This window comes from Scyliorhinus canicula, chromosome 24, assembly GCF_902713615.1.
Source record: "Scyliorhinus canicula chromosome 24, sScyCan1.1, whole genome shotgun sequence".
NCBI lineage: Eukaryota > Metazoa > Chordata > Chondrichthyes > Carcharhiniformes > Scyliorhinidae > Scyliorhinus > Scyliorhinus canicula.
In genome coordinates this window covers 23,637,833-23,664,722 of record NC_052169.1, presented here as the reverse complement: position 1 = coordinate 23,664,722, position 26,890 = coordinate 23,637,833, and the positions used below count along the sequence as shown (strand labels likewise).

Sequence of the window (26,890 nt, the reverse complement as noted above, 5' to 3'; positions counted from 1 at the left end):
GTCTTCAGTCATTGATTTCCGCTCCCCTTTGTGTCCAACGTGCTTCCTGATTTCACTCCTGGATGGCCTGAATGTTAAAATTATATTCCCTCATCCTTGATTTCCCCTATCAGAGGAAATGGCCTCACTATATTGACCCTAACTAATCCTTGGTGCATTTTAACCAGCATGGACAGGATGGGCCAAAGGGCCTTTTGCTGGGCTGTAAAACTCCATGACCTCAGCCAGATGACTCCTCAATCTTCAAATCCCAAGGAGATGCAAGCTAAGTTCATTCAAACATTCTTTGTAATTTAAGGCTCTGGTGTCATTATGGTGAATCCAACGCCAGAGCACCTGTTGACGACGTCTGCACCGTCACCTTTGCACCCACCCAGTGATCCATCATCATCCCCACTCTTCCCCATCCATGTGCGTTCCAATCGTCTCGGGCTAAAGCAGAATGGTTCAACCTCTGCATTTCTGCTGACCTGGACTTCAACTCCATATTCCGCCTATCATCCACAAAGTAGTACGCCTTCGCCCCTGCCTTCGTCCCTACCTTCGCCCCTGCCTGCGCCCCTGCCTTCGTCCCTGCCTTCGCCCCGCTTTCGTCCCTACCTTCGTCCCTACCTTTGTCCCTGCCTTCGTCCCTGCCTTCGTCCCTACCTTCACCCCTACCTTCGTCCCTGCCTTCATCCCTACCTTCACCCCTACCTTCGCCCCTGCCTTTATCCCTACCTTTGCCCCTGCCTTTATCCCTACCTTTATCCCTACCTTCACCCCTGCCTGTGGCCATCTGCTGCTGAATCCCAGTTCACATTTTGTCATCTTCACCTTGGATTATTCTTGCGCGATCCTGGCTGGTGAATCATCTTTCATCCACAAAAAATGATGCAGCCTCTATCCACGGAATATCCCGTGTGCCAATTGACCTACTTTGGATCTTTAACTTCTAATGACGCAAATTGCAAATTCTCATTCATGTTTAAGTTCCTCTCTGACCCCACCTCTCCCTATGTTTGTAATTGCCTCTTCTCTGAGAGGCTTGTAGGGGCTAGAGGAGGTTAGAGAGATAGGGCGTAGGCGTTGGAGGGTATTACAGAGATGGGGAGGGTTGTAGGAGCTGGGGGTGGTGATGAGAGCTGTAGGAGCTAGTGGAGCATACAGAGCTAGGGTTGTGAGGGGCTGGAAGAGGTTACAGAGATAGGGAGGGTTGGAGGAAGCTGCAGAGATAAGATTGTGAGGGGCTGGAAGAGGTTACAGAGATAGGGAGGGTTGGAGGAGGCTACAGAGATAGGGGGTTGTAGGAGCTGGTGGAGGTACAGAGATGTGCTTTGTGTTGTTCTGACCGAATAGCATCACTGATTTGACAAACGGGTTTACAGCACAGTTGATTCCAGTTTCCCATCTCTGTTCAAATTGTGGTTTTCACTGTGTTCACTCTCCTTTTATTCACCAGCCCCTTGAACTCGCTGAATATCTTGCACCATATACTGAAGAGAGTTTTGAGGTGAGTCATTTTTTTTAACACTTTCATGGGATGTGATCGTTGCTGTGACGAGGGCAGCGTTTAGTTGCTTATGCTCTTCCTGTGTGATTTGTTACTGAAAGGCAGACCCGATGGGCCGAATGGCCTCTGTGGGAATTCGATGATTCTATATCCCACTCTGTATCTCCCTCCAGCCCAAAATAAATCATTCACCAGTATTCTGTTTCCTACCAGTTTCAAATCGATGTTGCTGCTTCTGTCCCTTGTATTCCGTGGGCTCTAGCTTGTCTGTAAAGCCTGTATCAGCCTGTACGCCACATTTATCCATTAACTGCAATACCCTTACCAACTCATTGTAAAACTTGAGAAAGTTAGTTAAAACAGGGACAGGAATGGCATTAAAAAAGCAGGAATTTATACTTTATCTGAGCTGTTATCCTGAAAAATAGCCATTCTGCATCTTTGCATTCTCAGTTATTTTATGCTTAAAAATTGATATCCTTTTCTGCTAATTGTTACAGTAACATGTCGCAATGATGATTTAGTCACCCATTTTGTGCAGAGCGCACAAAGTTAGCAAGAGGAAAGCAGGGCGATGTATTTGCAATGAGAAGTTATTAATGGCACTCAGAAACAATGAATCAAAGTTGATGAAACAAATTGCCATTTTACAAAGAAAAAGGAAGCTGAGGCAATCGAAAAACCAGGCAACTGCATTGTGAAATTACAAATCTCAGACTCTGGCGGTTACCCTGGCATCCAGTGTAATAAAGATACGCTTCGGGAAGTTGCTGTGAATCAGTGACGATTATCACATGTTGTGTGTCGTTGCTATAGTTCCCTGTTGTTCGAAAACTGTATATCCTCCTACTAACTGAACAACGCCATGTGTCCGTGTTAGGTGCAATGAACAGTTTGTTTGGGGATCGTAGATCCCGATTTGGACTGTGGGAGAAAACCGAGCACCAGGAGGAAACCCACACAGACATGGGGAGAACGCGCAGACTCCACACAGACAGTGCACCTAGTCTGTGGGAGACATCCGTCCAAATAATTCTACAGTTTGCCTCTGGATGACCAGATCCATTATCCGCAAGCACAGGCTCTAGGCCAATCCAAGTAATTCATTAATCTATTCCTCCGTGCTTTGGGCAGCTAAGTGGATAGCACTGTGGCTTCACAGTGCCGGGATCCCAGGTTCGATTCCCCGCTGGCCGAATAGCACCACTATAAAGCCTGACCTTTTACAGTCATTGCAGATACATCTCTCTGCTTTCCTCTTGCTAACTCTGTGTGCTCTGCACAAAATGGGTGACTTAATCATCATTGCGACATGTTACTGGAGCAGTTAGCATAAAAGAAAATCAATTTTTAAGGATAAAATAACTGTGACTGCAAAGATGTCTGTGTGGAGTCTGCACGTTCTCCCCATGTCTATTCACTCTCATTCAGAAACATAGAATTTACAGTGCAGAAGGGGGCCATTCGGCCCATCGAGTGTGCACCGGCTCTTGGGAAGAGCACCCTACCCAAGCCCACACCTCCACCCTATCCCCATAACCCAGGAACCCCACCCAACACTAAGGGCAATTTATCATGGCCAATCCACCTAACCTGCACATCTTTGGACTGTGGGAGGAAACCGGAGCACCCGGAGGAAACCCACGCACACAAGGGGAGGACGTACAGACTCCGCACAGACAGTGACCCAGCCGGGAATCGAACCTGGGACCCTGGAGCTGTGAAGCGATTGTGCTATCCACAATGCTACCGTGCTGCCCGTTTATGGGGATAGGGCCTGGGTATGGTTTTCTTTCAGACTCAATGGAAGAATGGGAGGGCCGAAGGGCCTGTTCCTGTGCTGTAATTTTCTTTGTTCTTTGAATGGCCTCCTTCTGCACTACAGGGATTCTATTGGCCCTGGGTGTGAATATACTGAAAAGTCACATATAAAACCACAAGCTTTCCTTTCTACTCAAGTAACAATACTAATTCTCCAGATCAAGAGATATCATTATGGCTTCATTTCTTTCAGTGGGATTGTTTGTATCAATTCCCAGTTTGGCAACAGACACTTAACCATATCTGTTGAACTAATCATGCTCCCAGTATTACTGGTAACTGAGTGTGGTGTTGGATATGTCGTTTAAACAGTGACACAATGGACAGATCCACTAGGGATTAAACCTCGGAGACCACACTTTCAGAGTGTTGGTCTTCACACAATGACGAGCATTAAAACTTCTAATCGCAGACTGTTAAATTGCCCTTAGTGTCCAAAATTGCCGTTAGTGTTGTGTGGGGTTACTGGGTTATGGGGATAGGGTGGAGGTGTGGGCTTGGATAGGATGCTCTTTCCAAGAGCCAGTGCAGACTCGATGGGCCGAATGGCTTCCTTCTGCACTGTAAATTCTATGAGAAATTGTCTGGCCTGGGACTTGTATCTCAATTTGGGGGAAACTCTTTAGCTGCAGTGGGCTGTAGGTCACTTCAAGATTTGAATAAAAATTAAACTTTCGGCTGTGATTTAAATGTTGCCGTTTTTTGCGTATCGACTGGAAGTGTTTCCCTTTGTTTGGGATCACAGTAACTTCACCCATTTTCGAGCAGCAGCCATTCAGGGCAACTTGACCCCATTCCCAACCTTCACTGACCACTCAGTGGCAGGCCCTCGATGATAATCGTTTATGGTCACAAGTAGTCTTCAATGAAGCTACTGTGAAAAGCCCCCAGTCGCCACATTCTGGCACCTGTTACGGGAGACCGGTACGAGAATTGAACCCGCGCTGCTGCCCTGTTCTGCATTGCAAGCCAACTAATTAGCCCACTGTGCTAAACCAGCCCTTCCCTGCAACTTGGAGAGACCAGTCCTGACCAGGGGCCAGAAAGCTGAAGGAGGTTGGGAGGGAGGCCACCAACCCTCTGAAAGAACACCCCACCTCGGCCCACTCCCCTGCCCTATCCCCGTATCCCTACGTCATGGCCAATCCACCTAACCTGCACAGCTTCGGACGGTCGGAGGAAACCAGAGCACCCGGAGGAAACCCACGCAGACACGGGGAGTCACCCGAGGTCAGAATCAAACCCCTGTCCCTGGCTCTGTGAGGCAGCAGTGCTCACCCGCTTTGCCACCATGTCACCACAGTGAATGATGCAGTAAAACATTGGATCTTGATGCTTAATCTGTGAATTAATACAAACTAAGTTGTGTTTTCTATACAGAAGAGTGAGACTGGCTGAGTTTTTATTGTTGGTACTGATTCATTCTTTCTTTAAACCCTAGTTTATCGGAGGGCAGGTACCTCTTGAGTCATTCCTCAGGAGACTCGTCCATGACCATCTATCGCAACGTGCAAGGGGGAAAGTTCACCAGAGCAGCCTACAACCTTCACGCCGCGCACAGCACACTGCCTCCCACCCCATCTACTCTCTCAGTGCCCTGGGTGCCCCTGGACCCCAACGTCTTGCTGCCTTACCACATCCACCACAGCCGAGTCCCCTGCACCTTTCCTCCCATGTCTTCGGATGATCTTCAAAATCAAAAGGTTTGTCTGTCTATCAGCTTCTCACCCTGTTGGCCAAGTTCCAACACTCGTAGCTTGCAAACCTGGGAAAGGATTTTTTTTTCAGATGAATGTAGCATTCCTGACTGTCATTGTTCTGAGAATTGTTGATGCAACACTTTGATGCTTTGCAGCCAGTGTGTTCTGTATCTTGCGGCAGTTACTACAGGTGGGGCGACAACTCTGGTTAAGACATGGTGTGTAGGAACTTGTAATCTCCTTAGTCTTTGGGGATTCAGATCCTCAGCACACCTTAATGCTCTCTGTCTGGTGTGTTGACAGATGTAAGTGGCAGAACTCTCCTCCAACTAGGAGAAAGGGTCCAAGGTTACTGAATAAAGGGCTATGAGACACTAATCTGCACACGAGTGTAAGACCTGCAATATAAAGTTTCTAACTTTCACAGGTGCTCTGGGTACTGGTGCGTCCAAGTAACATTCTGTTTATTTTAAAGTTGTGTTTAAGAACAAAAATCCGTCATTCTTTTACTATTATTAGTGTTTCTATTTGCCCAACGTGGGCAGTTTATTATCATTTATTATCACCTCTCGGAGCACAGTGTAGTGAGCCAAGTCCACGACCTACTTAAGTTACACTTGAGCCTCATCCCACTCGAATTCCATCTTCATCCAACCCTATTATTCTCCCTAGTACGTGTAACAAGACTCCCCTTAAATGCATCAACCAGCGAGTTCCACATTCTCCCCACCCTGTGCAAAGAGATTTCTCCAAAATTTTTTGCACGATTGGTCTTTCGTTTTTGTCATTCTTTCTGTTAATGCATAATACAGACAATTCCAATTCCAAACTCTCTCCCTCCAGCCCGTCAACCTCCCATCTGGTCGAAATGGTGCCAGGTACATTTTCACGGCCTGAGCCTCCAGGTGCCTGGCGTGCTAATGTGCGCACTTCACCCCCAAGTGCAATTCTTGTGCATCAGACTGTGAGAATAGGTGCCACCGCAAATGGAGTAATACCATCCTCGGTGAGGGGGCATAGTGCCAAGAGTGGATCGGCCACCCGTTCGCCAGCCCTGCTCAATTTCCTTTCTTACTGGGTGAACATCTCCATTATCTTCCTCAACTAGCCCATTTCCTCGTGCTCCCTCCCTGATCATAGAATCCACAGTGCAGAAGGAGGCCATTCGGCCCATTGAGCCTGCACCAGCCTTTGGAAAGAGCACCGTACTTATCTAAATATTTCACCCCAACCCCACACAGCCATTTTCAGTCACTCTAATCCACAATGTTAAGTCAATGACAGATATTGAAGAAAATTCATTTTAGCAAGTTAACCCTGGTCTGTCCAGTAGGAATCCGTTCCTGTCCCCAAAGAACAAAATCAACAAAGAGGAAACTGCAGCCCAGTTTTGCCAGGTTTTTCTCAAATGACATTTATATTTACGATCTGAAGTATGCTCTCTCGCGCGCGCTCTCCAGCTCTCCCTTGTGCTCTCCAGTTCTCTCGCGTGCGCTCTCCAGCTCTCCCTTGTGCTCTCCAGTTCCCTCGCGTGCGCTCTCCAGCTCTCCCTTGCGCTCTCCAGCTCTCCCTTGCGCTCTCCAGTTCTCTCGCGCGCGCTCTCTAGCTCTCTCGCGTGCGCTCTCCAGTTCTCTCGCGTGCGCTCTCCAGCTCTCTCGCGCGCGCTCTCCAGCTCTCCCTTGCGCTCTCCAGCTCTCCCTTGCGCTCTCCAGCTCTCCCTTGCGCTCTCCAGCTCTCTCGCGCGCGCTCTCCAGCTCTCTCGCGTGCGCTCTCCAGCTCTCTCGCGTGCGCTCTCCAGCTCTCTCGCGCGCTCTCCAGCTCTCTCGCGCGCGCTCTCCAGCTCTCCCTTGCGCTCTCCAGTTCTCTCGCGTGCGCTCTCCAGCTCTCTCGCGTGCGCTCTCCAGCTCTCTCGCGTGCTCTCCAGCTCTCTCGCGTGCGCTCTCCAGCTCTCTCGCGTGCGCTCTCCAGCTCTCTCGCGTGCGCTCTCCAGCTCTCTCGCGTGCGCTCTCCAGCTCTCTCGCTTGCGCTCTCCAGTTCTCTCGCGTGCGCTCTCCAGCTCTCTCGCGTGCGCTCTCCAGCTCTCTCGCGTGCGCTCTCCAGCTCTCTCGCGTGCGCTCTCCAGCTCTCTCGCGTGCTCTCCAGCTCTCTCGCGTGCGCTCTCCAGCTCTCTCGCGTGCGCTCTCCAGCTCTCTCGCGTGCGCTCTCCAGCTCTCTCGCGTGCGCTCTCCAGCTCTCTCGCGCGCGCTCTCCAGCTCTCTCGCGCGTGCTCTCCAGCTCTCGCGCGCGCTCTCCAGCTCTCTCGCGTGCGCTCTCCAGCTCTCTCGCGTGCGCTCTCCAGCTCTCTCGCGTGCGCTCTCCAGCTCTCTCGCGCGTGCTCTCCAGCTCTCGCGCGCGCTCTCCAGCTCTCGCGTGCGCTCTCCAGCTCTCTCGCGCGTGCTCTCCAGCTCTCTCGCGCGTGCTCTCCAGCTCTCGCGCGCGCTCTCCAGCTCTCGCGCGCGCTCTCCAGCTCTCTCGCGTGCGCTCTCCAGCTCTCTCGCGTGCGCTCTCCAGCTCTCTCGCGCGTGCTCTCCAGCTCTCGCGCGCGCTCTCCAGCTCTCTCGTGCGCTAACACTGAAATACCTTTTCCTCGCTGTATACCTTCCACTGAAGCACCCACACACTCAAATGCCTCTGAACTGTCCCCCTCCCCCAACTGTACACCTCGCTGTACACCCTGCACTGAAATAAAACCCATGCACCAGACTCTGAAATAATCCTCCTCGCAATTGGAAAGCTCCCGCTTGACTGAGATGCCCTCCTCCACCGCCCCCGTGCTGACAGTATACTGAGATTCCCACCCCGGTTCTGAGTGGTGAGATGGAGGGTTCAGAAAGCCGATTCGTTTGGGAGGTTTCACAGACGTACTTTTCCAGTCAGATCACTGAATACTGATCAATAATAATAATAATGTTTATTAGTGTCACAAGTAGGCTTACATCAACACTGCAATGACGTTTTTAAAATTAATTTAGCTTGCCCAATTCTTTTTGTCCAGTTAAGGGGTGATTTATTGTGTGTTCAATCCACCTATCCTGCACATCTTTTTTTTGGGGTTGTGGGGGTGAGACCCTGCTGAGATGGGGAGAATGTGCAAACTCCACACTGATGGTGAACACTGCATTGAAGTTACTGTGAAAATCTCCTAGTTGCCACACTCCTGCGCCTGTACGGGTACACTGAGGGAGAATTCAGAATGTCTAACTCACTCTCTGGCTGAGTTTTGTCTCCTTCGCAGTCCTGGCCAGCGTTAGCTCCCACTCGGCCCAGACAAGCAGGGTGAATTGTCCAGTGAGCCGGCCCTGACAATCACTGCCATTACTGAGCCTGGGTTTGGTGCTGCAGTAAACCTGATAACATCTCACCACAATCACATAATGCTTGCGACACGGAGACATGGCTGAGCTGTTTAAAAGGCAGTGAGCCCTGAATGGCACTGGGAGGTCCTGGAGAGACATGAGGACAAGGACCAAATAACCTCCCTGTCTCCTTTTGTATCCAAGTTGCCACATTACCCTGGCTCTCATGTGCTTTTACCTTTGTTATCAGTCTCCCATGTGGGGCCTTGCCAAAGACTTTGCTGAAATTCCTATAAACCACAGCAACTGTACTGCCCTCATGAAAATGAAATATGAAAATCGCTTATTGTCACGAGTAGGCTTCAATTAAGTTACTGTGAAAAGCCCCTAGTCGCCACATTCCAGCGCCTGTCCGGGGAGGCTGGTACGGGAATCGAACCGTGCTGCTGGCCTGCTTGGTCTGCTTTAAAAGCCAGCGATTTAGCCGAGTGAGCTAAACCAGCCCCTGGTACACACCATCTACACACCTGGTCACCTCCTCATAGAATTCAGTCACATTTGTTAGGCGTGACCTCCCTCTGACAAAGCCGTGCTGACTCACTAATCAAGCCCTGCGTCTCCAAGTGGAAAAAGATTCTATCCTGAAGAATTTTCTCCAATGGTTTCCCCATCATCAACGTGAGACTGACTGGTCTGTAAATCCCTGGCTCATCTCTACCACCCTTCAAAAGTGCAACCACATTCGCTGTCTTCCAGTCCTGTGGCACTCCCCCTGTGGGCCAGAGAAAAATTAAAGTTGAGTCAGAGCCCCTGTAATTTCCTCCCTTGCCTTCCACAGCATCCTGGGATCCAACCCATCTGGACCTGGGGGTTGTCCACTTCTCCGCTACCTCCTCACTCCCTATATCAAACTGCTCAAGGACCTCACAGTCCCTCTGCCTGAAGTCTGCACCCACAGCCTCCTTCTCCAAAGTGAAGACAGATGTGATGTACTTGTTTAACACCCTACCAATGTCACCTGGCTCCACGCATGGATACCCTCTGGGTCGCTAATGGCTCCTACTCTTCCTGGTAATCCCTATCCCTTCGGTGGCCTTGGCCTCGGCTCCTCCCTCTGTGACTGGATCCTGAACTTTCAAACCCACAGGCCGCAATCAGATAGGCAACAACACCACCTCCACGATCATCCTCAACACTGGTGCCCCACAAGGCTGTGTCCTCAGCCCCCTACCCTACTATAGAACATAGAACATAGAACGATACAGCGCAGTACAGGCCCTTCGGCCCTCGATGTTGCACCGACATGGAAAAAATCTAAAGGCCATCTAACCTACACTATGCCCTTATCATCCATATGCTTATCCAATAAATTTTTAAATGCCCTCAATGTTGGCATGTTCACTACTGTTGCAGGTAGGGCATTCCACGGCCTCACCACTCTTTGCGTAAAAAACCCACCTCTGACCTCTGTCCTATATCTATTACCCCTCAATTTAAGGCTATGTCCCCTCGTGCTAGCCACCTCCATCCGCGGGAGAAGGCTCTCGCTGTCCACCCTATCTAACCCTCTGATCATTTTGTACGCCTCGATTAAGTCACCTCTTAACCTTCTTCTCTCTAACGAAAACAACCTCAAGTCCATCAGCCTTTCCTCATAAGATTTTCCCTCCATACCAGGCAACATCCTGGTAAATCTCCTCTGCACCCGTTCCAAAGCTTCCACGTCCTTCCTATAATGAGGCGACCAGAACTGTACGCAATACTCCAAATGCGGCCGTACTAGAGTTTTGTACAACTGCAACATGACCTCATGGCTCCGGAACTCAATCCCTCTACCAATAAAGGCCAACACACCATAGGCCTTCTTCACAACCCTATCAACCTGGGTGGCAACTTTCAGGGATCTATGTACATGGACACCGAGATCCCTCTGCTCATCCACACTACCAAGAATTTTACCATTAGCCAAATATTCCGCATTTCTGTTATTCTTTCCAAAGTGAATCACCTCACACTTCTCCACATTAAACTCCATTTGCCACCTCTCAGCCCAGCTCTGCAGCTTATCTATGTCCCTCTGTAACCTGCAACATCCTTCCGCACTGTCTACAACTCCACCGACTTTAGTGTCGTCTGCAAATTTACTCACCCATCCTTCTGCGCCCTCCTCTAGGTCATTTATAAAAATGACAAACAGCAACGGCCCCAGAACAGATCCTTGTGGTACGCCACTCGTAACTGAACTCCATTCTGAACATTTCCCATCAACTACCACTCTCTGTCTTCTTTCAACTAGCCAATTTCTGATCCACATCTCTAAATCACCCTCAATCCCCAGCCTCCGTATTTTCTGCAATAGACGACCGTGGGGAACCTTATCAAACGCTTTACTGAAATCCATATACACCACATCAACTGCTCTACCCTCGTCTACCTGTTCAGTCACCTTCTCAAAGAACTCGATAAGGTTTGTGAGGCATGACCTACCCTTCACAAAACCATGCTGACTGTCCCTAATCATATTATTCCTATCTAGATGATTATAAATCGTATCTTTTATAATCCTCTCCAAGACTTTACCCACCACAGACGTTAGGCTCACCGGCCTATAGTTACCGGGGTTATCTCTACTCCCCTTCTTGAACAAAGGGACCACATTTGCCATCCTCCAGTCCTCTGGCACTATTCCTGTAGCCAATGATGACCTAAAAATCAAAGCCAAAGGCTCAGCAATCTCTTCCCTGGCTTCCCAGAGAATCCTAGGATAAATCCCATCCGGCCCCGGGGACTTATCTATTTTCACCTTGTCCAGAATTGCCAACACTTCTTCCCTACGCACCTCAATGCCATCTATTCTAATAGCCTGGGTCTCAGCATTCTCCTCCACAATATTATCTTTTTCTTGAGTGAATACTGACGAAAAGTATTCATTTAGTATCTCGCTTATCTCCTCAGCCTCCACACACAACTTCCCACCACTGTCCTTGACTGGCCCTACTCTTACCCTAGTCATTCTTTTATTCCTGACATACCTATAGAAAGCTTTTGGGTTTTCCTTGATCCTACCTGCCAAAGACTTCTCATGTCCCCTCCTTGCTCGTCTCAGCTCTCTCTTTAGATCCTTCCTCGCTTCCTTGTAAATATCAAGCGCCCCAACTGAAACTTCACGCCTCATCTTCACATAGGCCTCCTTCTTCCTCTTAACAAGAGATTCCACTTCTTTGGTAAACCACGGTTCCCTCGCTCGACCCCTTCCTCCCTGCCTGACTGGTACGTACTTATCAAGAACATGCAATAGCTGTTCCTTGAACAAGCTCCACATATCCAGTGTGCCCAACCCTTGCAGCCTACTTCTCCAACCAACACATCCTAAGTCATGTCTAATGGCATCATAATTGCCCTTCCCCCAGCTATAACTCTTGCCCTGCGGGGTATACTTATCCCTTTCCATCACTAACGTAAAGGTCACCGAATTGTGGTCACTGTTTCCAAAGTGCTCACCTACCTCCAGATCTAACACCTGGCCTGGTTCATTACCCAAAACCAAATCCAATGTGGCCTCGCCTCTTGTTGGCCTGTCAACATATTGTGTCAGGAAACCCTCCTGCACACATTGTACAAAGAATGACCCATCTAATGTACTCGAACTATATCTTTTCCAGTCAATATTTGGAAAGTTAAAGTCTCCCATAACAACTACCCTGTTACTTTCGCTCTTTTCCAGAATCATCTTCGCCATCCTTTCCTCTACATCCCTAGAACTATTAGGTGGCCTATAGAAAACTCCCAACAGGGTGACCTCTCCTTTCCTGTTTCTAACCTCAGCCCATACTACCTCAGAAGAAGAGTCCCCATCTAGCATCCTTTCCGCCACTGTAATACTGTCCTTGACAAGCAGAGCCACACCTCCCCCTCTTTTGCCCCCTTCTCTGACCTTACTAAAACACCTAAACCCCGGAACCTGCAACAACCATTCCTGTCCCTGCTCTATCCATGTCTCTGAAATGGCCACAACATCGAAGTCCCAGGTACCAACCCATGCTGCCAGTTCCCCTACCTTATTTCGTATACTCCTGGCATTGAAGTAGACACACTTCAAACCACCTACCTGAACACTGGCACCCTCCTGCGAAGTCAAATCTGTGCTCCTGACCTCTATACTCTCAATCTCCCGTACCCTAAAACTACAATCCAGGCTCCCATGCCCCTGCTGAATTAGTTTAAACCCCCCCAAAGAGCACTAACAAATCTCCCCCCCAGGATATTGGTGCCCCTCAGGTTCAGATGTAGACCATCCTGTCTATAGAGGTCCCACCTTCCCCAGAAAGAGCCCCAGTTATCCAGAAATCTGAATCCCTCCCGCCTGCACCATCCCTGTAGCCACGTGTTTAATTGCTCTCTCTCCCTATTCCTCATCTCACTATCACGTGGCACGGGCAACAACCCAGAGATAACAACTCTGTTTGTTCTCGCTCTGAGCTTCCATCCTAGCTCCCTAAAGGCCTGCCTGACATCCTTGTCCCCTTTCCTACCTATGTCGTTAGTGCCAATGTGGACTACGACTTGGGGCTGCTCCCCCTCCCCCTTAAGGACCCGGAAAACACGATCCGAGACATCACGTACCCTTGCACCTGGGAGGCAACATACCAAACGTGAGTCTCTCTCGCTCCCACAAAATCTCCTATCTGTGCCCCTGACTATTGAGTCCCCAATTACTAATGTTCTACTCCTTTCCCCCCTTCCCTTCTGAGCAACAGGGACAGACTCCGTGCCAGAGGCCCGTACCCCATGGCTTACCCCTGGTAAGTCGTCCCCCCCACAAGTATCCAAAACGGTATACTTGTTACTCAGGGGAACGACCGCAGGGGGTCCCTGCACTGACTGCTTCTTCCCAGTCCCTCTTACAGTTACCCATCTATCTCCAGTCTTTGGTGTAACTATTTCCCTGAAGCTCCTATCTATGACCCCCTCTGCCTCCCGAATGATCCGAAGTTCATCCAGCTCAAGCTCCAGGTCCCTAACACGGTTTTTGAGGAGCTGGAGTTGGGTGCACTTCCCACAGATGAAATCAGCAGGGACACTGACGGCGTCCCTCACCTCAAACATTCTGCAGGAGGAGCATTGTACTGCCTTCCCTGACATCACCTCTAGATTTAAAAAATAACAAGAAAAAGAAAAAGAAAGGAAGAGCTTACCTGATATTACCTCAAACCCTGCTCCCGCTCAAAGGTAAGTAAATTTAAAGGCACTCACTCACCTTCACGACAGGCCCCTGCGCCCGCTTCCCAACCACCGTGGGGTGGGGGGGTTGGTTAGAGGAGGAGGTAGGGTGGGAAACACTCACGAAGTGTTTCGGGTTTAACTGTCACTTGCCAACAGCCTCTCCACAAACCACCTTCAACTTAGGCTGACCGCACTGCACGTATGCAAATTTCCCCAGAACAGCTGATCAGTAGCTCTGCTCTGCTGCCCTCTGCTGGATGATTGCCTTCACTCAAACTCCTCGGGTCCCCTTCGCAGATTGACCTTCCACTTAGGCTGACCGCACTGCACGTATGCAAATTTCCCCAGAACAGCTGATCAGTAGCTCTGCTCTGCTGCCCTCTGCTGTATACTCCTTATACATCTATGACTGCCCAAATTCCCCTCCAACTCGATTTTCAAATTTGTTGATGACAGCACTGTGGTGGGTCGGATTTCAAACAATGACGAGACAGAGTACAGGAATGGGATAGAGAATCTGGTGAACTGGTGCGACGACAATAATCTCTTCCTCAATGTCAACAAAACAAAGGAGATTGTCATCGCCTTCAGGAAGTATAGTGGAGAACATGCCCCTGTCTACATCAATGGGAACGAAGTAGAAAGGGTCGAGAGCTTCAAGTTTTTAGGTGTCCAGATCACCAACAACCTGTCCTGGTCCCCCCATGCCGACACGATAGTGAAGAAAGCCCACCAACGACTACTTTCTCAGAAGACTAAGAAAATTTGGCATGTCACCTGCGACTCTCACCAACCTCGATAGACGCACCATAGAAAGCATTCTTTCTGGTTGTATCACGGCTTGGTATGGAGCCTGCTCTGCCCAAGACCACAGGAAACTACAAAAGGTCAAGAATGTAGCCCAGTCCATCACGCAAACCAACCTCCCATCCCATCCCATCCATTGTTCAAGAAGGGGAGTAGAGACAACCCCAGTAACTATAGACCAGTGAGCCTTACTTCTGTTGTGGGAAAAGTATTGGAAAGATTTATAAGAGATGGGATGTATGATCATCTGGAAAGGAATAATTTGATTAGGGATAGTCAACATGGTTTTGTGAAGGGTAGATCGTGCCTCACAAACCTTATTGAGTTCTTTGAGAAGGTGACCAAACAGGTGGACGAGGGTAAAGCGGTTGATGTGGTTATATGGATTTCAGTAAAGCGTAGGTAGGCTATTGCAGAAAATACGGAGGCATGGGATTCAGGGTGATTTAGCAGTTTGGATCAGAAACTGGCTAGCTGGAAGAAGACAAAGGGTGGTGGTTGATGGGAAATGTTCAGACTGGAGTCCAGTTACTAGTGGTGAACCACAAGGATCTGTTTTGGGGCCACTGCTGTTTCTCATTTTTATAAATGACCTGGAGGAGGGTGTAGAAGGATGGGTGAGTCAATTTGCAGATGACACTAAAGTCGGTGGAGTTGTGGACAGTTCAGAAGGATGTTACAAGTTACAGAGGGACATAGATAAGCTGCAGAGCTGGGCTGACAGGTGGCAAATAGAGTTTAATGCAGAAAAGTGTGAGGTGATTCATTTTGGAAGGAATAACAGGAAGACAGAGTACTGGGCTGATGGTAAGATTCTTCGTAGTGTGGTTGAGCAGAGAGATCTTGGTAGTGTGGTTGAGCAGAGAGATATGTGCATAGATCCCTGAAAGTTGCCACCCAGGGTGAGAGGACTGTTAAGAAGGCGTACGGTGTGTTAGCTTTTATTGGTAGAGGAATTGAGTTTCGGAGCCATGAGTTCATGTTGCAGTTGTACAAAACTCTGGTGCGGCCACATTTGGAGTATTGCGTGCAGTTCTGGTCGCCGCATTATAGGAAGGATGTGGAAGCATTGGAAAGGGTGCAGAGGAGATTTACCAGAATGTTGCCTGGTATGGAGGGAAGATCTTATGAGGAAAGGCTGAGGGACTTGGGGCTGTTTTCGTTAGAGAGAAGAGGGTTAAGAGGAGACTTAATTGAGGCATACAAGATGATCAGAGGATTAGATAGGGTGGACAGTGAGAGCCTTTTTCCTCGGATGGTGATGTCTAGCACGAGGGGACATAGCTTTAAATTGAGGGGAGATAGATATAGGACAGATGTCAGATGCCCTGCCTGCAACAGTAGTGGACTCGCCAACACTAAGGGCATTCAAATGGTCATTGGATAGACATATGGACGATAAGAGAATAGTGTAGATGGGCTTTAGAGGGGTTTCACAGGTCGGCGCAACATCGAGGGCCGAAGGGCCTGTACTGCGCTGTTATGTTCTATTGACTATCCATAATTCCCGCTGCCTCAGGAAGGCAGCCAGCATAATTAAGGACCCCACGCACCCCGGATATACTCTCTTCCACCTTCTTCCGTCAGGAAAAAGATACCAAAGTTTGAGGTCACGTACCAACCAACTCAAGAACAGCTTCTTCCCCACTGCCATCAGACCTTTGAATGGACCTACCTCGTATTAAGTTGATCTTTTCTCTGCACCTTGCTGTGACTGTAACATCCTGTGACATTCTGCAGTCTCTCCTTCCTTCCCTATGTAAGGATATGCATTGTTTCTACAACATGCAAGAAACAATACTTTTCACTGCATACTAATACATTACAATTATAAATCAAATCAGATCTTGACATCCTGATGGAATATCTTGGGATTTTCCATAATCTTACTTGCCAGTGCTTTTTCATTCCCCCTCTTTTCTCTCTTAATTGCCTTTTTGAGTTTCCCTCGGCACTTTCTATTCATCACAAGGACCTTTTCTCCCTTTTGTATCTGTAAAAGTCTCCCTTTTCCTTCCTATCCAGTCCTGAATGATCCTGGACATCCAGGGTTCTTGGACTTGTTGCTCCCACATTTCATGGAGTTTAATCTGGACAAATGTTAGGTAATGCATTTTGGAAGGTCTAATGCAGGTAGGGAATATACAGTGAATGATAGAACCCACAAGAGAATTGACAGGCAGAGAGATCGAGGTGTACAGGTCCACAGGTCACTCAAAAACACAGGTGGCGAAGGCAGTCAAGAAGGCATACGGCATGCTTGCCTTCATTGGCCAGGGCATTGAGTATAAAAATTGGCAAGTCATGTTGCAGCTGTATAGAACCTTAGTTACGCCACACTTGGCGAGAACTAGTGTTCAATTCTGGTTGCCACACTACCAGAAAGATGTGGAGGCTTTAGAGAGGGTGCAGAAGAGATTTACCAGAATGTTGCCTGGTCTGGAGGGCATTAGCTATGAGGAAAGGTTGAATAAACTCGGTTCGTTCTCATTGGAACAACGAAGGTTGAGGGGCGGCCTAATAGAGGTCTACAAAATTATGAGGGGCATAGACAGAGTGGATAGTCAGGCTTTTTCCCAGGGTAGAGGTGTCAATTACTAGGGGGCATAGGTTTAAGGTGCGAGGGACAAGGTTTAGAGGAGATGTATGAGGCAAGTTTTTTACACAGAGGGTAGTGGGTGCCTGGAACTCGCTGCCGGAGGAGGTGGTGGAAGCAGGAACGATAGTGACATTTAAGGGGCATCTTGACAAATACATGAATAGGATGGGAATAGAGGGATACGGACCCAGGAAGTGCAGAATATTTTAGTTTAGACGGGCAGCATGGTCGGCACAGACCTGGAGGGCTGAAGGGCCTGTTCCTGTGCTGTACTTTTCTTTGTTCTTTGTTCATCCTCACGGTAACATTTGGGACCTGCGCTCTCACTAATTCCATTTTGAACTGCCCCACCCAGCACTGCCCCACCCCTTGTTTCACCTTCGACATGTTGATATAAAAAGCTCTCTTGAATACATTTCAAGAAATCTGCTTCCTCTAAACCCTTTACAATGTGACAATACCAATTGATGTTAGGAAAGTTGAAATCCCCACCTATATTTGCTCTTTTATTATTTTTACACACCTCAGTGAATTTTGTTTTATTCATTTACGGGATATGGGTGTCGCTGGTTAGGCCAGCATTGATTGCCCATCCCTAGTTGCCCTTCAGAAGGTGGTGGTGAGTTGCCTTCTTGAATCGCTGCAGTTCTTGAGGTGTAGGTGCATGTATTGTACTGTTCGGGAGGGAATTATCTATATATCTGCTCCTCTATTGCCCGCTGTCCATTTGCTGGTCTATTACACATTCCCTGCAGTGTGTTTGCCCCATTTTTATTCCTAAAACTCTACCCACCAAGCCTCATTAGAAGACCCTTCCAAGATATCATCCCTCCTTACTGCAGGAACAGACTCCTTAATTAATAATGCAACACCACCTCCTCTTTTACACCCTCCCAAGTCCCACCCCTCCCTTAACCTCTCTGTGATGGCAACAACATCACAACTCCACGTGTCAATACAGGCTCTTAACATCTGACTTGCCTATGATACTCTTTGAATTAAAGTAGAGGCCATTCATAGAACTGTGCAGCACAGTACAGGCCGTTCGGCCCACGATGTTGTGCCCAACTTGTCTGAAACTAAGATCAAATCAACCTACTCCCAGTCATTCTAGTGCACTCCATATTCCTATCCAATAACCGCTTGAAAGTTCCTCAAGTGTCCAACTCCACTACCATAGCTGGGAGTGCGTTCCACGCCCCAACCACTCTCTGAGTAAAGAACCTACCTCTGACATCCCTCCTATATCTTCCACCCTAAACCTTATAGTTATGCCCCCGTGTAACAGCTACATCCACCCGAGGAAAAAGTCGCTGAACATCCACTCTGTCTATCCCTCTCATCATCTTATACACCTCGATTAAGTCACCTCTCATCCTCCTTCGCTCCAATGAGAAAAGCCCTAGCTCCCTCAACCTTTCCTCATAAGACCTACTCTCCAATCCAGGCAGCATCTTGGTAAATCTCCTTTGCACCCTTTCCAATGCTTCCACATCCTTCCTATTATGAGGTGACCAGAACTGCACACAATACTCCAAATGTGGTCTAACCAAGGTCTTGTACGGTTGCAGCATAACCTCATGGCTCTTAAACTCAATCCCCCTGTTAATAAATGCTATAGGCTTTCTTCATGGCTCTATCCACTTGGGTGGTAACTTTCAGAGATCTATGGACATGAACTCCGAGATCTCTCTGCTTCTCCAGAACCCTGCCGTTAATCCTGTAATCCGCATTCAAATTTGTCCTACCAAAAAGAATCACCTCACACTTATCAGGGTTCAACTCCATCTGCCACTTTTCAGCCCAGTTCTGCATCCTATCATAGACATAGAATTTACAGTGCAGAAGGAGGCCATTCAGCCCATCGAGTCTGCACCGGCTCTTGGAAAGAGCACCCTACCCAAGGTCAACACCTCCACCCTATCCCCATAACCCAGTAATCCCACCCAACACTAAGGGCAATTTTGGACACTAAGGGCAATTTATCATGGCCAATCCACCTAACCTGCACATCTTTGGACTGTGGGAGGAAACCGGAGCACCCGGAGGAAACCCACGCACACACGGGGAGGATGTGCAGACTCCGCACAGACAGTGACCCAAGCTGGGATCGAACCTGGGACCCTGGAGCTGTGAAGCGATTGTGCTATCCACAATGCTACCGTGCTGCTATGAATGTCTCTTTTCAGCCTACAACAGCCCTCCACATTATCCACATTAATGCTTCATTGCATCGTAATTACCCTTCCCCCAGTTATAAACCTTGTGCTGCTGTATGTCCCTATCCCTCTCCTTTGCAATAGTGAAAGACATCGAATTGTGGTCACTATTTCCAAAGTGCTCTCCCACAACCAAATCTAACACTTGGCCCAGTTCATTACCCAGTACCAAATCCAATGTGGCCCCACCTCTTGATGGTCTATCCACATATTGTGTGAGAAAACCCTCCTGCACACACTGGATAAAAACAGCCCCATCCAAACTATTCAAATTATAGTGGTTCCAATCAATATTTGGAAAGTTAAAGTCACCCATGACAACTACCCTGTGACTACCGCACCTATCCAAAATTTGCATTGCAATCTTTTCCTCCACATCTCTTTTACGGTTTGGGGGCCTATAGAAAACTCTTAACAAAGTGACCGCTCCTTTCCTATTTCTAACTTCAGCCCACACTACCTCAGTAGACAGGTCCACCTCAAACTGCCTTTCTGCAGCAATTATACTATCCTTGATTAACTATGCTACTCCTCCACCTCTTTTACCACCTTCCCTAATCTTACTGAAACATCTAAACCCCGGAACCTCCAACAACCATTCCTGCCTGTTCTATCCAGGTCTCCGTAATGGCCACAACATCGTAGTCCCAGGTACCAATCCATGCTTCAAGCTCACCAACCTTATTCCTGATGCTCGTCGCATTGAAGTAGACGCACTTCAAACCACCTTCATGCCTGCAGGTCCACTCTTGTGACCTTGGTACCTTCCGCAGTACTGCACTACCCTCAACTTCCTGAACTCCAGCAATGCTATCTCCTGGACAATTAGTTTAAAACCCCCCGAAGAGCTGTAGCAAATTTCCCTCCCAGGATATTGGTGCCCTGTTTGTACAGGTCCCACCTTCCCCAGAATGTGCTCCAATTATCCAAGTAACTGAAACCCTCCCTCCTGCAGCATCCCTGTAGCCACGTGTTTATCTGCACTCTCTCCCTCTTCCTCACCTCACTAGCATGTGGCACTGGCAGCAAACCAGAGATGGCAACACGGTCTGTCCTGGCTCTCAGCTTCCACCTGAATTCCTGTTTTACATTTGGGGCAGCAATGTAGCACAAGTGGATAGCACTGTGGTTTCAAAGCGCCAGGGTCCCAAGTTCAATTCCCTGCTGCGTCACTGTCTGTGCGGAGTCTGCACGTCCTCCCCGTGTCTGTGTGGGTTTCCTCCGGGTGCTCCGGTTTCCTCCCACAGTCCAAAGACGTGCAGATTAGGTGGATTGGCCATGCTAAATTGCCCTTAGTATCCAAAAAGATTAGGAGGGGTTATTGGGTTACGGGGATAGGGTGGAAGTGAGGGCTTAAGTGGGCCGGTGCAGACTCGATGGACCAAATGGCCTCCTACACTGTATGTTCTATCCCTGTCCCTTTTCCTACCTCTGTCGTTGGTACCAATGTGTACCACGACCTGTGGCTGCTCCCCCTCCCGCTTATGGATCCTGAAAACACGATCAGAGACGTCACGGACCTTGGCACCCGGGAGGCAACACACCAGCCGTGAGCCTCTATCGTTGCCACAGAACCGCCTGTCTGTACCTCTAACTATAGCATCTCCAATAACTAATGGTCTCCTCTCCCCCTCCCCTTCTGAGCCACAGGGACAGACTCAGAGTCAGAGACCTGGTCACCGTGGCTTACCTCTGGTAGGTCTTCCCCACCCCCCCCCCACCCCCCCCAACAGTATCCAAAACGGTTTACCTGTTATTGAGGGGAGCAACTTGCACTGACTGCTTCTTCCCCCTCCTTTTAAACGTCACCCAGCTACTTTCATTGTTAGGAGTAACTACATCCCTGAAGCTTCTATCTATAACCGACTGTGCCTCCCGAATGATCCTCAGTTCATCCAGCCTTACTCCCTTTGAACTCAACATGCTGTTCCCTCTTGCATTGTAAAGGAGCCATAGTCCCAGATGACCATAGGCTGCTTTCCCCTTTAGAGGGGAGAGTTGACTGGGGTTGATTTAACCTGAGGGTCACCACACCTCAGGCGAGGGGCAAGGTTGAGAAGGTGGGGCCGACGCAAATAACCTCAGCTGGTACAGGAATTGAGCCCTCGGTGTCGACTGTTAGAGTCGCAGAGTTGGGATTATCACACAGGAATTAGGAGCAGGAATAGGCCATTCAACCCCTCAAACCTGGTGTGCCATTCAATGAGATCACAACTGATCACAACTCTTCTGCTGCCCTCCATAACCATATCTCTCGCTGATCAAAAACCTGTCTAACTCGGCCTTGAATATATGAAATGACCCCCAGCCTCCACTGCTCTCTGGGGAAGACAATTGCACAAAGACATCCCCAAACCAACGACCCTCCGTGATAAAATTTGCCTCGTTCTTAAATGGGAGACCCCCTCATTTTTAAACCATGTCCCATAATTCAAGACTCCCCCACAAGGGAATCGCCCTCTCCGCATTTGCCCTGTTATTACGGGCAGCATGGTAGCATAGTGGTTAGCATCAATGCTTCACAGCTCCAGGGTCCCAGGTTCGGTTCTCGGCTGGGTCACTGTCTGCACGTCCTCCCCGTGTGTGCGTGGGTTTCCTCCGGGTGCTCCGGTTTCCTCCCACAGTCCAAAGATGTGTGGGTTAGGTGGATTGGCCATGCTAAATTGCCCGTAGTGTCCTAAAAAGTAGGTTAAGGGGGAGTTGTTGGGTTACGTGTATAAGGTGGATACGTGAGTTTGAGTAGGGTGATCATTGCTCGGCACAACATCGAGGGCCGAAGGGCCTGTTCTGTGCTGTACTGTTCTATGTTCTATGTTCTAAGTCTCCTCAGGAACATTTATGTTTCTATAAGATCAGGTCTCATTCTTCTAAATCCCAATGTTCATAGGCTCAAACTGCGCAACCTTTTCCTCATGAGGTAGCCCCTTCATTCCAGGAGTCAGTCGCGGGAACCTTCTCTGAGCTGCTTATAATGAAAGTCTATTCTTTCTTAAGTACTGAGACCAAAACTGTACACAGTGTTCCAGAAGTGGTCTCACCAATTCCCTGTACAACTGCATCAAAACCTCCCTACTTTTATATTCAGTTCCCCTCGAAATAATCGCCAATATTCCATTTGTCTTCATTATCACTTGACCTGCCTGCATACGACCCTTTTGTGATTCGTGTACTCGGGCACCCAGATCCCTCGGACTTTTGCAGTCTCTCCCCATTTAAACCATTAAAATGCTTGCCTCCTCTTCCTGCCAAAGTGGACAAGTTCACGTTTTCCACATTGTACTCCCATCTGCCGAACCTTTGCCCACTCATTTAATCTGCCTACATTTATTTGCAGACTCTGTGTACTCCTCACAGCTTACTTTCCCACCTATCTTTGTGTCATCAGCAAAGTTACCTGTTGTACACTTTGTTCCCTCAGCCAGGTTGTGGATCGTAGGCTGTTGAGGCCCCACTGGCACTGATCCCCGTGATACTCCACTAGTTACAGCTTGTCAATCGGAAAAAAGATCCACCTCTCCCTGCTCTCTGCTGCTGTGAGCCAACCAATACTCTGCCCATGATAACACATTAACACAACCCCCCCACCCCCCACCCCCGCCCCCACCCTCAGCAGGGCCGGAGGCTGGTGTTAAGAGAAGGAAGGGTTCTTGACAGGTGCACAGAAGCTGGTGGGAGAGATGTGGAGTTCAGTCTGAAACAAAGTGTGGTGGAGTTGGAGGAAGTGTAACCCCTGGTCATTTGCCCTCGTCAGATCTCTCTGAATGACCATTATTTTCTGTTTTAATTCCGGATTTCGAGTTTGAACTAGTTACTCGCACAGCCTTGTGTGATTGTTGCAGTGTTGTGTTGAAAATCGCAATGTACTGGTTCTGTGAGTCAGAATGGAAATCCAGAAGGGGGCCAAAATAATTTTAACTCTAACTAGTTGGCTTCACTACTCATTACTTTTAAAGCCTTTGGGATTAATTAATTCCTTTGTTCTGGAGTCTGCAAACTGCCTAATCAATCTCCGTGGCAGTGGGAGCATTGCACTATTAATGGGCCTGAGTCATGCCACTCGTTCAATTCGCATTGAAACGTAAGCCTTGGCGAGCATAGAAATGGTCCATTCAATCTAATCCATCCAGCCAGTTCCAGGAACATCCATGTTCCCATCTCCCAGTCTCTTCCACCAATTCGGACACGAGATTACCATCCTGTAATAAACCCAGGGATTTGTACATACAGAATCTATTGTGGCCGACGGTTGTCCCATTAAAGCAGACTTTCTAATTATCTATTGTGTATTTAAAACTAGATTTTACAGTCACCGAACCCCATTAATAACCGGAAGCAGTGCAGCTGTGGACAGGGTTTGCATTTCATTTCAGCACGGTTTTTGGGCAAGCCTTTGTGTTAACATTGATCATTCTGAATTACCTGCCCACACCCTGTAATATTCCTGTTTCAAGCTACTCGTTTATCTCCCTTTCAAAAATGATATGGGCTTTGCTTTGACTGAGGGTTGTACATTCTAAGCTGCTCCATGCAGAGTCTGCCCCGATGATGCAGGAATTTTCCACACAGTGTTTGAATCAACTTAAACCCAAGATTTTAAAGCTCTCAGCCCGCCTGTTCAAATCCTTTCAATGGCTTCGCCCCTTCCCTATAGACAGCTCCTTGGACCGCCAGCCCTCCAGAATTGTTGAGTTCCTCCAAGTGATCTCATGCACATTCCTGCTGACCAGCTTCCAGCTGCCTTGGCTGGGGAATTCCCTCCCTACACTTCTCCAACCTCTACTTTAAGGTGCTGTTCACTGAGCTTTCGATCACCTCTCCTGAACGGCACGGTGGCACAGCGGTTAGCACTGCTGCCTCCGAGCGCCAGGGACCCAGATTCAATTTAGTCAGATCACGCTCCTCTGAAACAAATTGGAATGTTTTGCTGTGTTCATAGAATCCCTAAAGTGCGGAAGAAGGCCATTCAGCCCATCGGATCTGCACCAACCCTATGAAAGAGCACCCTACCCTGTCCACCCCACCCTATCCCTGCACAAACCTGGGCACTAAGGGGCAATTTAGCACGGCCAATCTACCTAACCTGCACACCTTTTTGACTGCGAGGGGAAACTGGAACACCCAAAGGAAACCCACGCTGACACGGGCACATGATCACCCGAGGCCGGAATTAAAGCTTGCGCTGTGAGGCAGCAATACTGACCACTGTACCACCATGCTAAATTGCTAATGGCTGTTAATTGGAATAATAAACCCTGAGGCTTTCTCTATTGGAAGAGTGGAATGGAATAGTGAGTAATATGATTGTGCCGTGCCCCACCCTCCTCAGCCTCTGTGTTCCAGCAGTTCAGTCATTCCCCTGCTGTAGCCCTAACCATCCATCATGTCCCAACACGACAACCCCACACCCGACTGCAATGCTGGGGCCTCCCAGTTTCAGTGTCAGGGAACGTTCACGTTTGAAGCTCTCCAGGAGCCTGAAGTAGTTAAATACACCCTGGAATAAATGTTGGCCGCTCTGCTCTTTCTGTGTTGGACTGGAAAAGGGAGAGAGAGTCTGCCGACGGTTTGTTCAAAGCAATGTAATAATCTGCTACAACTGCATTGTGAAAATGAGTCACGTCAAAATTCATCTGGTTTTACGTTTCCAGAGAGGTGTGGCCAAAACAAACAGAAGGGTTCCTGTTCAAAGGAAGGCAGTCGCTATGGAGACAAAGAGTCATTCCCCACCAGCCCAGCCCAGTGGAAATGAAGGGGTGACCCCGAAGAAAAAGAATAAAGGGAAGAGAGCAAATCGAAATAAGCGGTGGAAGGCAAAGAAGAAACTGAAGAAGGCGCAGAACGTAAAGGGCCAGTGAGACTGAGATGCGAGGTGATACCGGGGCTGTCTATTAATCACAGGCAAAGGCAGCCCACACCCCTTCCTCTTTCTAAAGGCTGTCGAGTACAGTGCTTAGCACTGCTGCCTCAAAGCACCAGGGACCCTGGTTCAATTCCGGCTTTGGATGACTGTCTGTGTGGAGTTTGCTTGTTCCCCCCTAGTGTCTGCGTGGGCTTCCTCCCACAGCCCAAGGATGTGTGGGTTAGGTAGATAAGCCAGTGATAAATTACCCCTTAGTGTCCAGGGATGTACAGATTGGGTGGGATTGCGGGGATAGGCTGGGGAGTGGACCTGGACAGGCTGCTCTTTCAGAGGGTCGGTGCAGACTCGATGGGCCAATTCCCCTCCCTCTGCACTGTAGGGGTTCCGTGAAGGTGGGTCAGCTTTCCACTGGAAAGAGCAACAAATGATTCGAGGGCAAATCTTTGAGCAAGAGCAGTGCCAGAGTGCACCTTGGCCCCAGATTTTCCTGACCAAACACTGGTTTGAGAGCACAGCCTTGCAGCTGATGGTATGGCCCGTATATACAATTCACCAGTTAGAAAGAATGGGCACGGGTTTGGGGGAGGATTTCAAACATAGAAATAAATGGTCAGAAATGTGTTTGGGCAGCACGATAGCATAGTGGTTAGCACAATTGCTTCACAGCTCCAGGGTCCCAGGTTCGATTCCCGGCTTGGGTCACTGTCTGTGCGGAGTCTGCACATCCTCCCCGTGTGTGCGTGGGTTTCCTCCGGGTGCTCCGGTTTCCCCCCACAGTCCAAAGATGTGCAGGTTAGGTGGATTGGCCATGATAAATTGCCCTTAGTGTTGGGTGGGGTTCCTGGGTTATGGGGATAGGGTGGAGGTGTGGGCTTGGGTAGGGTGCTCTTCCCAAGAGCCGGTGCACACTCGATGGGCCGAATGGCCCCCTTCTGCACTGTAAATTCTATGTTTCTGAATGAGAGTGAATAGAAATTGCCCTGAAATGGTGTGCCGTTGGAATGTAACTTTCCTGTGCAGTGTGGTTTTAATGAACAGAGTTTGCAGAATGACTCATTTTCTGGTCATTCAGGGTGCAGCCTCTGGACTCGATTCAGAAACAAAAGGCTGCATTCAAGTTACTGCACAGGCTGGTGGGCATCTTGCACAAGTTACGCCAACATTGCAGAGTAGCTCCACCCCTGTTTTAAGACATTCCTGATCATTTGCTTTTAATAAAAGCCATCAGTTGGAGAAAAAAAGCATATTGAGTGTTTCTGTTCCTTCTCACCCGATGCTGGTTGTGCAGTTGCTGAATGTGAAGCCCAGCAGAGCGGAACCTGCCAGCAAACAGATCAACAGCCTGAGTAACACATTCCTTCATCAGGCACATTCCAGGGAATGAACTTGAGGTTTCCAATTCATTCTGGGGATTGAACTCGAGGTCCTCATTTTATTGCAATGCACTGATTGTAGCAGAGCAGCGTACTGGCACAGCACTCAATGAGACAGTGATATTAACAGAAAGAGTTCAGTTAAAACGACTGGGTGATCTGTGCTCATGATCCCTTTGTGATTCTCCGTTATTTCCAGAAATGAATGTTTTACTCGACCCTTAGCTGGGCTTCAAATGCAAATCACTGTGGCTGTTTATTACCACCCATCAATAATCCAGCCCCACCCTAAACCAGCCTTCGTCCTCAGCCCAGACCCCAGCGCACAACCCGAATTCAACACCATAACCCAGCCTCACCCCCCCCCCCCACCCCAAACCAGTCCCACCTCCCCGCCCCAAACCAGCCCTGCCCCAAACCGGCCCCGCCTCTCTGTCCCAAGCCAGCCCCACCCAAACCAG

The 26,890-nt window shown here is 48.9% G+C and overlaps 1 protein-coding gene across 1 annotated transcript in view; it reads left to right on the top strand.

Annotated features, from left to right (window-relative positions):
* Positions 1-25,251, top strand: part of LOC119956729 (little elongation complex subunit 2-like) — a 54,102-nt gene extending 28,851 nt beyond the window's left edge. Inside the window, exons 4-6 of the mRNA XM_038784065.1 lie at positions 1,442-1,492; positions 4,755-5,016; positions 24,845-25,251. Of these exons, the coding sequence (XP_038639993.1) occupies positions 1,442-1,492; positions 4,755-5,016; positions 24,845-25,051 (520 nt within the window). The 3' untranslated portion in view covers positions 25,052-25,251. The remainder of the gene's footprint in view (positions 1-1,441; positions 1,493-4,754; positions 5,017-24,844) is intronic.
* Positions 25,252-26,890: the final 1,639 nt, after the last annotated feature.